The sequence below is a fragment of the Salvelinus alpinus genome, chromosome 29, assembly GCF_045679555.1.
Source record: "Salvelinus alpinus chromosome 29, SLU_Salpinus.1, whole genome shotgun sequence".
NCBI lineage: Eukaryota > Metazoa > Chordata > Actinopteri > Salmoniformes > Salmonidae > Salvelinus > Salvelinus alpinus.
In genome coordinates, this window is record NC_092114.1 from 43,034,472 (window position 1) to 43,046,980 (window position 12,509).

Below are 12,509 nucleotides of genomic sequence, written 5' to 3' on the forward strand. Positions count from 1 at the left end.
TGGCTAAAATGTGTTAGAACTCGGTCAGGCTACAGTACATGTGTCAGGAGTGGGAAGCACATTTGCCTCATGTTACTCACAATATTTGTATTTATTTTTTCAGTCTGGAGATGCCTTTGTTTCTGCAATTCTAAATATAGATGCAAACGTGTCAAAGCTATTTTAGTCCATTTGTCTGGATCTGCAGCTTTGTTTGTAGGGGTTGCTAGGTGCAGCTCAGACTGCTAAGACAGAGTGTGCTTGTGTGTGTGTGCGTGCATGCGTGCCTGTCTGTCTGTCTGTCTGTCTGTCTGTCTGTCTGTCTGTCTGTCTGTCTGTCTGTCTGTCTGTCTGTCTGTCTGTCTGTCTGTCTGTCTGTCTGTCTGTCTGTCTGTCTGTCTGAGTAATTGAAGGGGGACAGCTTTAGAGCTTTGAGGAACAAGCAGTCCACACTAAATTATGTCCTTGTTAACAGGGGTGACATGACAGCGAGCCAAGGACATTCCACAGACCACCCCGTTATCCTCAAGAGCACAATGGAGGTAACCTGGGCAACTGTCCTTCTTCTCCGTTCCTTCTTTTCCTCACTCCTCCCTCTTCCTTCTCCATAGGGGGAGTGTGTGTGTTAAAAAGAGACCCCAAAATGGTAAACAAAAGAGCTGACATCACTCCTGGTGCATCACACTAACACACGACTGACGCCACTCCACTGTCCCACAGAGGAGGGGGTAGAGGAAAACAGAGGAGAACCTCTTAAGTTTCCAGTCCAGTGCAGAACTACCACTGACATGAGAGAGGACACGAGGAAGTGGGAGTAGTGAAGCAGAAAGAGAAGAATCCTCCAGACAACGCTGTATCTTGCTACAGCCGAGAGAAGCTTAAACCAAACATAGATTCTATAAGAATACTGATTGATTTTCAGCCCAGATTGTAGACGTTGAAGCCTATCATGATGGAAGTGGTCCTGACTAGACTGAGAGACTTCTCCTCTAAGGACGCCACCTTTGATGCCTGTAAGTCAACCGGGCCCGTTGTGTCCAGGGACCCACGGACCATCAGAGACCCCTGCCCAGAGGAAGGGCTCCGGATGGCGGGCTGCATGGCCGGAGTACAAGGCAGCAGCACCTACAAACTGGACATTGAGAGTGCACTGGCCTGGCTGCGCAGGGAACTGGTAAGACTGGACAAATGACTGAAGTCTTTGGTTGTGATGAAGTCTCTCTAGAACTGATCAAATATGTAATCTGTCTATGGGCTTGAGTAAAAAGATTCTCAGCAGCATTTACTGTATTTGAAAGTATTGATGTGTTTTGCATTTGCAACAGAAATACACATTTGTATTTGAAAATTGTAGAGGACAATTTGATCTTTCCTGTATGTTAACAGATGATAATGGAAATTGGATTGCAATTATTCATCACTTTTACTGTGAGTTACTGTGAGTTACTGTGAGTTACTGTGAGACTCAAGGGTGATCTTGTCTTTCATTACTTCATATTTGTAGAGAAAGATGACGTGTTAAAATGATCCTATGCTGGATATGAATACTCAAGCCCCCAAAATAATGGCCTGTGTGTGGTCTTCTGGCTCTGTGGGGCTCTGTGGAAATTGAGACATTTTTATTGGCTATTTAGGGCTAAGGTCAAGCCATCTGTCACCCAATGAAATAACCTTCTTGGTCATTCAAATCGTTAGTGTGTGGGACTGTCACGTTATTGCATCCTTGTAATTGAGATGGGCAGGCGATGTTACGATGTCACCCTTCCAGCTTCCATTCAACCCCCCCCTTCCCATATGGAAAAAATAATGAAAATCAAATAAGAATCTTGTATGGCAGAAGAAGATTATTTGTACAAAAATCCTCCTCCTGCTCCTCCTCGCGGCAGGAATTTGATTCTAGTGTGTCACATTGCATGCGTCAATAACGTCAGACAGTGGTACGCGATTGCTTTGAAATTTGTATGGCCCATGTATGTGACACCATAGAAGGCTTAACTTACATGTCTCTCATATGTTTTTTTTAATACAATACATGCAACAGCTTGTTATTACTATGATCCAAGTGCTTTGAAATGAATTTGTCCTATGAACAGGTATGTGAGACCTCATAAGGCTTAGCTGACATGTCTCTTGTATGTTTTTTTATATAATTATATTTACATTTACATTTACATTTAAGTCATTTAGCAGACGCTCTTATCCAGAGCGACTTACAAATTGGTGCATTCACCTTATGATATCCAGTGGAACAACCACTTTACAATAGTGCATCTAACTCTTTTAAGGGGGGGGGGGGGGTTAGAAGGATTACTTTATCCTATCCTAGGTATTCCTTAAAGAGGTGGGGTTTCAGGTGTCTCCGGAAGGTGGTGATTGACTCTGCTGACCTGGCGTCGTGAGGGAGTTTGTTCCACCATTGGGGTGCCAGAGCAGCGAACAGTTTTGACTGGGCTGAGCGGGAACTGTACTTCCTCAGAGGTAGGGAGGCGAGCAGGCCAGAGGTGGATGAACGCAGTGCCCTTGTTTGGGTGTAGGGCCTGATCAGAGCCTGAAGGTACGGAGGTGCCGTTCCCCTCACAGCTCCGTAGGCAAGCACCATGGTCTTGTAGCGGATGCGAGCTTCAACTGGAAGCCAGTGGAGAGAGCGGAGGAGCGGGGTGACGTGAGAGAACTTGGGAAAGTTGAACAACAGACGGGCTGCGGCGTTCTGGATGAGTTGTAGGGGTTTAATGGCACAGGCAGGGAGCCCAGCCAACAGCGAGTTGCAGTAATCCAGACGGGAGATATATGATGCAACATTTCTGTTCTGTCAAAATGTTAATCACCCATATAAGTCAGATGTTACAAGAATCTTCTATGAATCCTGTACGTTTATTTGCTGTTATATCTATTACTTACAAATTACAGGTAGAACATATTGTTCAATTATTCTATATCTTTTCCATGTTGGCCTAGTTGGTTAGAAATTCAAAGAGGGCCTATTGTCAATGATTAATATATCGCTTGGCATTTAGTCTTCGCCCGGCGCCTCGTCATGGAAACCAAGTGTCATGAGCACACAAAACCCACCAAATCTCAAATGGGACAGAGATACAGAGGCAAACTGGAGACTATAGGTTACTTTACTGGTATAGCTCTGGTTTAGTTGGTTCAATAGAATTCGAATAGTTGAATGTGTTCTAATTTTGACTTAACTTAGAGAATGCTGTGTAAGCTAATAGTAGTTCAGAGAGACAGGTCCATTGTCAAACCGACAACAACAACTCAAGTAATCTAAGTCAGACACTATAGGCATTGGACTACATGGGGGAACCCTTGAAAACGTACAGTACTGTATCCAGAGCGACTTACATGAGAAATTCGGGTTAAGTGCCTTGCTCAAGGGCACATAAACAGATTTTTTACCTAGTTGGCTCTGGGATTCAAACCATCAACCTTTCGGCTACTGGCCCAATGCTCTTAAGCGCTATGCTACTGTACCAGTCTAAAGTTTGGACACACCTACTCATTCCAGGGTTTTTCTTTATTTTTACTATGTTCTACATTGTAGAATAATAATGAAGACATCAAAACTATGAAATAACACATATGGAATCATGTAGTAACCCAAAAAGTGTTAAACAAATCAAAATATATTTTATATTTGAGAGTCTTCAAAGTAGCCACCCTTTGCCTTGATGACAGCTTTGCACACTCTTGGCATTCTCTCAACCAGCTTCATGAGGTAGTCACGTGGAATGTGTCGTGGAAAATCATTTTCAAATACAACGCTTACCAGAACTTTTAAAATCAAACATGCTCTTTATTACAACTGTACAGCCCACCGGCATGTCCCCGCGGAACACACCCCGCGGAACACACACCCCGCGGAACACACACACCGCTTCCCAACCCCGGTTCCAACATTTATACATAAATAGCATATGGGTCCACCCCATATGCAAATAAGCATACCTCCCCTAATTTTTCCTGCCATCCTTATCTTTTTAGTTCAGGCTTCCTGCTTGTTCACGCCTACTAACGCCCATTATCTGCTTTCAGTTAAATTATAATAGTGGCCAGACCCATGCTTGTCTTAAAAATAATATATGTCCCTCTATACTCTAGGCCTATGACTCAACCCTGTATTTAATTCAATGCCCCAGCATGTTCTCTGGTATTTCCTTATTGGAATTGGCAGACTCTATGTCTCTTCTTGTCATTAGTGTCCAGTTGCCTTAAGCATATTTCTCTGGTATGTGTGCTTTTAGTGGAATGTGTAGACTATAAGTCTAGTGTGTCCAATTATTTTAGGTGCCCATGTGTCTGGTCAGTCTGTCAGCACAATGGAGAAAATAAGAGGGCCAGAACGTCTCTTAGTATATCTCCATTACCACAGTCTCATGATAAATGTGAACATGTGGTTCGTTACTTTAATGTTCAGCTATCTTTTATATTTATATTTTATCCATGTGTTTTATGTTACTACTACAAATGCATTTCAATCAACAGGTGTGCCTTGTTAAATGTTAAGTTGTGGAATTTATTTTGTTCTTAATGCGTTTGAGTCAATCAGTTGTGTTGTGACAAGGTAGGGGTGGTATACAGAAGATAGCCCTATTTGGTAAACGACCAAGTACATATTATGGCAGGAACAGCTCAAATAAGCGAAGAGAAACAACAGTCCATCATTACTTTAGGCCATGAAGGTCAGTCAATATGGACATTTTCACGAACTTTAAAAGTTTCTTCAAGTGCAGTCACAAAAACCATCAAGTGCTATGATAAAACTGGCTTTCATGAGGACCGCCATAGAAAAAGAAGACCCAGAGTTACCTCTGCTGCAGAGGATAAGTTCATTAGAGTTACCAGCATCAGAAATTGCAGCCCAAATAAATTCTTCATGGAGTTCAAGTAACAGACACATCTCAACATCAATTGTTCAGAGGAGACTGCGTGAATCTGGCCTTCCTGGTCGAATTGCTACAAAGAAACCACTACTAAAGGACACCAATAATAAGAAGAGACTTCCTTGGGCCAAGAAACAGGAGGAATAGACATTAGACCTGTGGAAATCTGTCCTTTGGTCTGATGAGTCCAATTTTTTGATTTTTGGTTCCAACCGCCGTGTCTTTGTGCGACTCAGAGTAGGTAAACGGATGATCTCCACATGTGTGGTTCCCACCGTGAAGCATGGAGGAGGAGGTGTGATGGTGTAAGGGGGCTTTGCTGGTGACACTGTCAGTGATTTAATTAGAGTTCAAGGCACACTTAACCATCATGGCTACCACAGAATTCTGCAGACATACCCATCCCATCTGGTTTGCGCTTGGTAGGACTAACAGTTTGGTGTGTTTAAAATTTTGACCTGTACTGAACCTGCTGCTCTATGGCCAAAATGTTTCATATAGATCCACTGGTCCATAAGAGACATGTTATAAAGCCATCTACACTATCAGCAGGTCTCCGTCCTCTTTCATTCTCAAACCTCCAACACAAAAGACACCCATGTAAACTCTATCCAATTATTACACTTCCCAGTGACCAATGCTAACCATGTGTATGTGACAAATAAAATTTGATTTGATTTGATTTGGTTGCTGGCCTTTGATGTCATGAGACGTGGGTTTGTGCAGATGCAGTGGGAACCTTCCCAGGTCCAGTCTCTTTGTCCAGTATTCAGACAAACATAGCTACAAACCAGCCCAAATAGAAGTGACTTCCACTAATTAGAACCATCGCCTCTTATCAAGTCTCATGGCCCAGTATTCAGTTGTTCTCATAAAAGAGAAAGCAAGAACTCCAGCAAGAACAAGCGCTTGTTTACTGTCCACCATGGTACATTAGACATAGTTCGATCTGTTGCAATGGCTGGGCAAAGGACATACAGACAGAACACACACACACAAACACACGTCAAGAGGGGATATCGCCCCCCAGGAATCCCACTGCTCAAACTTCACTCAAAGGAAAGTTGATGTTTCTTCTTTTATCCCTCTTTGAAACAAAGCTTTTAAAGCCACATCGCATCCTTTCAGTCGGAGCCCAATCCCAGTCTGAGGCTGTAATTAACAGAGAAAGAAATGCAGATCTGGTCATGATTGGTTTCTGTTCGAACGTTCCTCTCCCTGGGACAAACTTGGACTTGGCGAATTTGTTGGAATTCTGTGTATTCTATTCTCAAAATGAGGGCAATTAGACTGGCTCTCAGAAATAGAGAAGAAAGAGAGAGAAAGAAAGAGAGAAAAGCATTTGCATCTGAAAGAGGCAGCGCTCAACTGAAATGGTTGAACCAGGTTATGTCAGGGAAAGGACAGGAACGTCATCATCTAAAAGAGACTAAAGGAAGCTGCAGCGCAGTTCCAAAAGAGAGATTTAGGCCTATAACTCAGTAGCCTGCACTGGTTCTTTTTGTTACATAACATTTGGTTCTGTGTCTTGAGCTATTTTTCTATACCACTTGACAGTTGTAACTGCTATCTAGTCTTATTTTTGATAGCCATTTGTTTCTTTGTAATAGTTAGTATTTGCTTATGAATACTGCATGTCACAACCAACCAACTGTTTTTGAAATGGTGTTGTGTCTGTTTCAGTGTCTGTTACGTCTGTCTGCCTCTTTTATGTGCTCATATTGTTATGTCTGTATCTACGTGTCCGTTTACATCTCTTTTTGTTTCTTTATTTGTTATGTCTGTGTCACTCTGTTTAATTCAACAATCCTAACCCTTTTGTGCAGGTGGAGATGCGATCTCAGGACCAGGCCTTGATACGACAGCTGATGGACCTTCACACAGGAATACAAGAGCTCAAGCTGGAGTGTGCCGAAGCAGAGGAGGAGGAAGAGGAGGATGACGAGACAGAAGAGGAAGGGAGCTGGGACTTTGGTAGTGAGGCAGGGGGCAGTGGTAGTAGTGTTTACTCCAGCTCAGGGGAAGTGGGCTTTTCCATATCTCGCCTGTCCACTAGAATGACTCCACCTCCTCTGGGGCCATCTCTACCTAGAAGGACTTCCAGCAGAAGAAGCTCCTTGCCTTAATAAAACCACAAACAGTAGTCTCTTATGGACCAACCGTGGTCAATGTGTAGGTCAATGTCACTGTCATATACCACAGTATCATCTATTCTATTGTCACTGTGTTTGCAAAAAAAATCACACAAGCGTATTTTGAATAGGCTGCAATAGATTCCATATAGAACCTAAAGATAATATATAGATTTAAGGCTTAGATTGACCTAAGGCAATCATATCTGCCTAATGCCTTGTTGTGTTAGGAAGTTGAAAAGTGTGTGTGTGTGTGTGTGTGTGTGTGTGTGTGTGTGTGTGTGTGTGTGTGTGTGTGTGTGTGTGTGTGTGTGTGTGTGTGTGTGTGTGTGTGTCTGTCTGTCTGTCTGTCTGTCTGTCTGTCTGTCTGTCTGTCTGTCTGTCTGTCTGTCTGTCTGTCTGTCTGACTGTCTGACTGTCTGACTGTCTGTGTGCGTGCATGTGAGAGAAAAATATATTTTCATGAGACAATTGACAGACTGCAGAGCTTACACTTACTAAGTAAGCTGTGTAACTTTTCAACTCTAACTAGATGGAAGAGACAACAACAGCTGCTATCACTGTACGAAGGTCATAACGGTATCATAGTACATTTAAGAGAGAATAACCATTACTTACAGTAGCATATTGACTGTGATGTCTCAACAAAGGATTTGTAAAAACTCTTGTAATAGTGACCATAAAAGCGATTTAATATCATTGGCCGACCCAGAAGACTCATACAACATAATGAATGTTCAAGTTTTTTTTTAAATCTCGAAAAAAGGGCATCAAAGTGAACAAGATAGGATACTTCCCCAATTTCCCAATTCAACTGATTTCAAAAGGAGTTCATCTGTGATAAAGTGACAACAATTATTATGTTAACTTTTAGTGTACAAGTGGATGTGTTTATCCTTGCTACTGTAACTGCATTTGGGACAGGTACTGTACATAGTATGCCAGAACAATAAAGATCTAAAAATTCAAATGTACTGTACATATATTTCTGTCATATCAGAAAACATCAAAGTCAAAAGCACAACTTGTCACATTCGTAATAAGGACGGGACCAAGGCGCAGCGTGTGTTGAGTTCCACATCTTTATTTGCAGTGAAACTTCTCAAAACAATAAACAAGCAACGAAACATAACCTCAGTGGTGCTACAAGCACAAACACAAATAATACCCCACAAACACAGGTGGGGGAAAATGGCTACCTAAATATGATCCCCAATTAGAGTCAACGAATACCAGCTGCCTCTAATTGGGAACCATACAAAACACCAACATAGAAATATTGAACTAGAACACCCCCTAGTCACGCCCTGACCTACTACACCATAGAGAAACAAGGGCTCTCTATGGTCAGGGCGTGACACAACTGTTACCGATACTTAAAGTTTCATGGTTTATTCTTTCTTTTTTTTAATCTGTTGCTTCTGCACAGCAAATTGGCTTGTGTAACTTAGTGTTACATTTTTCAGTGTAACAGTTCTAGTGTTGATTAGGGAGTTAAATGACCTCTGTAAGTGTTAAATTAACAGTCATTGGTGTAAAATAACCCAGTGTTGGTGTTAATAACCAGCATTAAACCAAAACCACGGCCATTATTATCATACTTCCCAGCATGCTCTATTGCAGCTAGATTTTTTTTAAATTGTTTGTTTCAGTACCTATGTTTTCTAATTGATTAATTAATCTTATGCTACTCAAATATAAATAGCATACATTTTTCTAAACTAATCTAATCTGTTACTCATTGCACCCGTTACTAAAACTGTTTTTCCAGTTTAGATGATTTAGGTAGCGTCATATCTTTGGGGATTTTCACACGTAGTTTTGAGCTTTAGTTCGAATCAGAGTTTGATTATTTGGTACATTGTTTTTTTTTGCCAGGTTGGTTTAACATTTCCAAATGTCAAATTAACTATAATTCCTAAACAAAACCACCCCACTAGCCACAGACGTAAATTCAACGTCTATTCCAAGTTGGTTCAATGTAATTATGTGGAAACAACATTGATTCAACCAGTGTGTGCTCAGTGGGATGTGTCCATTGAAGTCAATTGTTTATAGGCCAAAAATGCTCACGTTAAATCCATCTATGATTATCATGAAGCATCACTTGTGTGTCCCAATCTTCATATTACTTTTGTTTTGGTCTTCCAACAACATACGGGAGGACACAGCACAATAGCCGCTCCAACTGTGACGTGAATAGGCTAAATGAATAGACTATATTCAGTAGCATATATCTCCGGTATAGCTCCGGTCTCCACTAATCTGCATCGGATGTGCTGCTACTCACAGAATGTTTCAGATAGTCAAGTTATGATGTTGTGTGCATTTCATCAAATGCTTGCAGTCAAACAACGAATAATACTGCATGACTCTGGTTATTTTCCTGTGTTTGGTCCAGACTGCATTCTCACCTGCAGCAAACGGCACCACGGTACGAAATTAATCGCATAGAGACTAACCGTTTTGAGCGAACCACGGTGCGTTGTTTAGTGCAGATAGAGTGTTCACACCAGTACAAACATACCAAACTAAGGGGGTAAAGGCACCAGAGTTCGGAAAAACTTCTCCAAGCCAATTCAGTGTGATACCCCCTTAGTCTTCCTAACACTGGCAATCATTCTGAATGCAGTTTGTGGGTGAATAAAAATTCTGAATGTTGGATACTGGTAGAATTCCAATAGGAATAACACATCACTTTGCAAACCAGCATAATGCGACTTATAGGCCTGATATGACCTGTAAACCCTGAGTTTCAGGCCACTGTATTAAGGTAAAACTAGGCCCTCAAAATAAGGCCTAATGAAATACGGATAGTTTTGTCTTGAATAATATAATTTTAATGATAACATATTCGCTTTGGATCTCACTTGGTGAATGACACAGGACTGAAAGTGTATGCATGCAACATTGAACACTACCTCACAAGTTTGAAAGATTCTTATGGCTTTTACTCATCAAATCATATCCAGTCCATTGGGTCACTCACAGCCAACATCAAACATGCCATGTGACCTTTACAAGGGAATCCTCATTCCAAGGGTCTCTTTTGTATAACACTTCCACGTATCTGTTTTAGAAATGCCAAAGGACATAGTGTGGTCATGGATTCAGACAGGGTTCCAGGAAATTCCAGCAGGATACCTCCACAATCACTCTCTGTTTCCCCCAGGGGGGTGTACTGGGTGGGGTTAGTTAGTGGTGTTCATCCCCCTCCGGCTCCAGAGCCCCAAACATACTCTCCCGCCTCAGTCGCTGGATGTCATTGTTGAGTCCCAGCAGGGTCTGGGCAAGCTGTTGGTCCTGAGAGCGCATTTCCAGCTGCATGGTAATGATGGGAGAATAGATCATATTTTCAGATCGAACACACACACATTCCTAGTTCATTCTGATAAAACAGGCAGACTTTCATTCATTTGTATGTTTCTTTATTTACACTACATTGGCACACCTTAACAAGGCCTTTGAGTGATTCCTCACAAAACCAGGACAAAAAAAGACCATGAATTTTGGGATTGTCATCAGATTTAATCCACCGAATGGTACTTTGGAGGATCGATTGTTGAAATATATTTGACGTTTGTATCTAAGAACATAATTGAGAAATAATTAATCCAAGTTGGCATATTTAATCAATTGTGGCTGTTTTATCTGTAGGTGCTAAACCGCAAACATGTCTGTCATATCAAGATTTACCACTTGCTCTGTAAGTGAGACGTATTTGAGTCTTATTTTGATTTCAATAAGCATTTTCTTACATTTATTTATGAATATTGACAAATACAAACATGAATATTGAAATTTGATTTGTCCGTTTTTATATAGATATTGCCGAACATATAATACTCTATGGGCAGAGTGGGATCTCTGCTAGTTTTATAGTTTTGGCATATTTCATACAGATACATTGGCATAATAGGCAATGTAACAAATCACATCCCTCCTTGTACTTGTATCATGGCACGTTGTGCAAATTTGAAAATAAAGGAGAGCCGCACACTCTAAGAGCTCAGATGCAAAAATGTAATGTCCAACGTTTTGACAGGCAAGCTGTCATACCCTGAAGACAGCTTGCCTGTCGAAATGTTGGACATAACAATTTTGCATCTGAGCTCTTAGAGCTCTCCTTTATTTTCAAGTTTTCCACTCCGCTAGCCAGCACCTCGCCTAAATAGGTGTGCATTTCTTTTTCCTCTACATTGTGCAAATTACCAGCAGAGGGCGACCATTTTGAATCCATTTTCACATTCACTCTGTTGGTAATGCTTATGAATTGCATCATAACTCTAAAGGTAGCAGAGACACCACCACAGAGCTTCTAAACCCACAGGTGCAACATTGCTAGACTTCCAGGAACGCTTGTGTGAAACAGACCAAACAAACCAGGCTGGGGTCAATAAAGTCAATAAAAAAAGTGAAAAATTCATCCTTAGTTTTTAATTTTCTCATAATCTAAAGGCACAACCTAGATTCCAGCCAATGTCTTAAGTAGTTGAACGTGTTATTACTCCAACCTCATGAAAGCGACAAACTGCCACGTTTTCATTTTTTCTCAAAAACAACTTTATATCGAAGGAGCGCCTTTGATTTGATGGCCTGCACATGCACAGTTCAGCGCGAGAGACCGCTAGACCCGATGACGTGTTTCTACGCATGAGCTTAGCTAGCCAACGCCTCCGTGACATCGCCTACAAGTGTGATCAGGGATTTCTATTGGCGAAGCAGTTTTAGCCTTCATAATGTACTGTCTTTGGCCCCACTCTGAAACTTTGATATGCCCGTAGATAATATTATGTCAAGAATATTTTTGAAACATTTCCAAATAAAAAATGGTATATTTTCTTTATTCATGTTTATATTTTTCAATATTCGTAAATGAATGTAAGAAAATTGTTATAGACATCAAAATACTACTCACGTTACAGAGAAAGAGGTAAATCTCCATATGACACCAATTCTTTTTTTTTCACCAACAGATTAAATGTGATGTAGTCTTGAAAGAGGCCGGGGTAAGGCCAAAATGTCCTAAATATGCCAACTTTGATTCATTATTTCTCAATTATGATTTTAGATACAAATGTCAAATATATGTCCATCTTCCTCTGAAGGACCCTTCTATGGATTAAATCCTGTGAACATTTCTGTCCTGGTTTCGTGAGGAATCACACCTTTGCAACACAGACATTTCAGGTAAATGTTTAAATATTTGGTTCATTGAGGGCTAGATGACTCATAGGGACTATGACTGAACAGTGCACAATCACAGCAACAATAAATAAAACACTAATGAATTCTTAACTTTGGGTTACACATCTATACAATCCAATAACGCCCAACTCTACAATGCTGCACAGCAACATACTACACTGTCAAAGAGTCAACAGTATTCTACCAGGTGCAGATAACTCACCAGTTCAGATCTTAGCCAGGTTATGGCTCCATCTATCTTAGCTCTCCGCAGTTCCTCATTGGCTTGGTAACTCCTGCCAATGCTAATGGGCCCAGTAGT

General features: G+C 41.1%; 1 protein-coding gene across 1 annotated transcript; it reads left to right on the top strand.

The window, feature by feature from the left end:
• Positions 1-725: 725 nt before the first annotated feature.
• On the top strand, positions 726-7,121 carry LOC139558763 (glutamate-rich protein 4). The gene is made up of 2 exons (XM_071374182.1): positions 726-1,153; positions 6,695-7,121. Exons 1-2 carry the CDS (start codon positions 929-931, stop codon positions 6,992-6,994), a joined length of 525 nt encoding a protein of 174 aa, XP_071230283.1. The 5' UTR covers positions 726-928; the 3' UTR covers positions 6,995-7,121.
• The last annotated feature ends 5,388 nt before the right edge of the window (positions 7,122-12,509 follow it).

What these genes read in the sequence shown, in the direction of transcription:
- LOC139558763 (XM_071374182.1), top strand. Translation starts at nt 929, where the DNA reads ATGATGGAAGTGGTCCTGACTAGACTGAGAGACTTCTCCTCTAAGGAC. An exon ending in CCTGGCTGCGCAGGGAACTG is followed by an intron (nt 1,154 to 6,694) that starts GTAAGACTGGAC and finishes CCTTTTGTGCAG; the next exon opens with GTGGAGATGCGATCTCAGGA.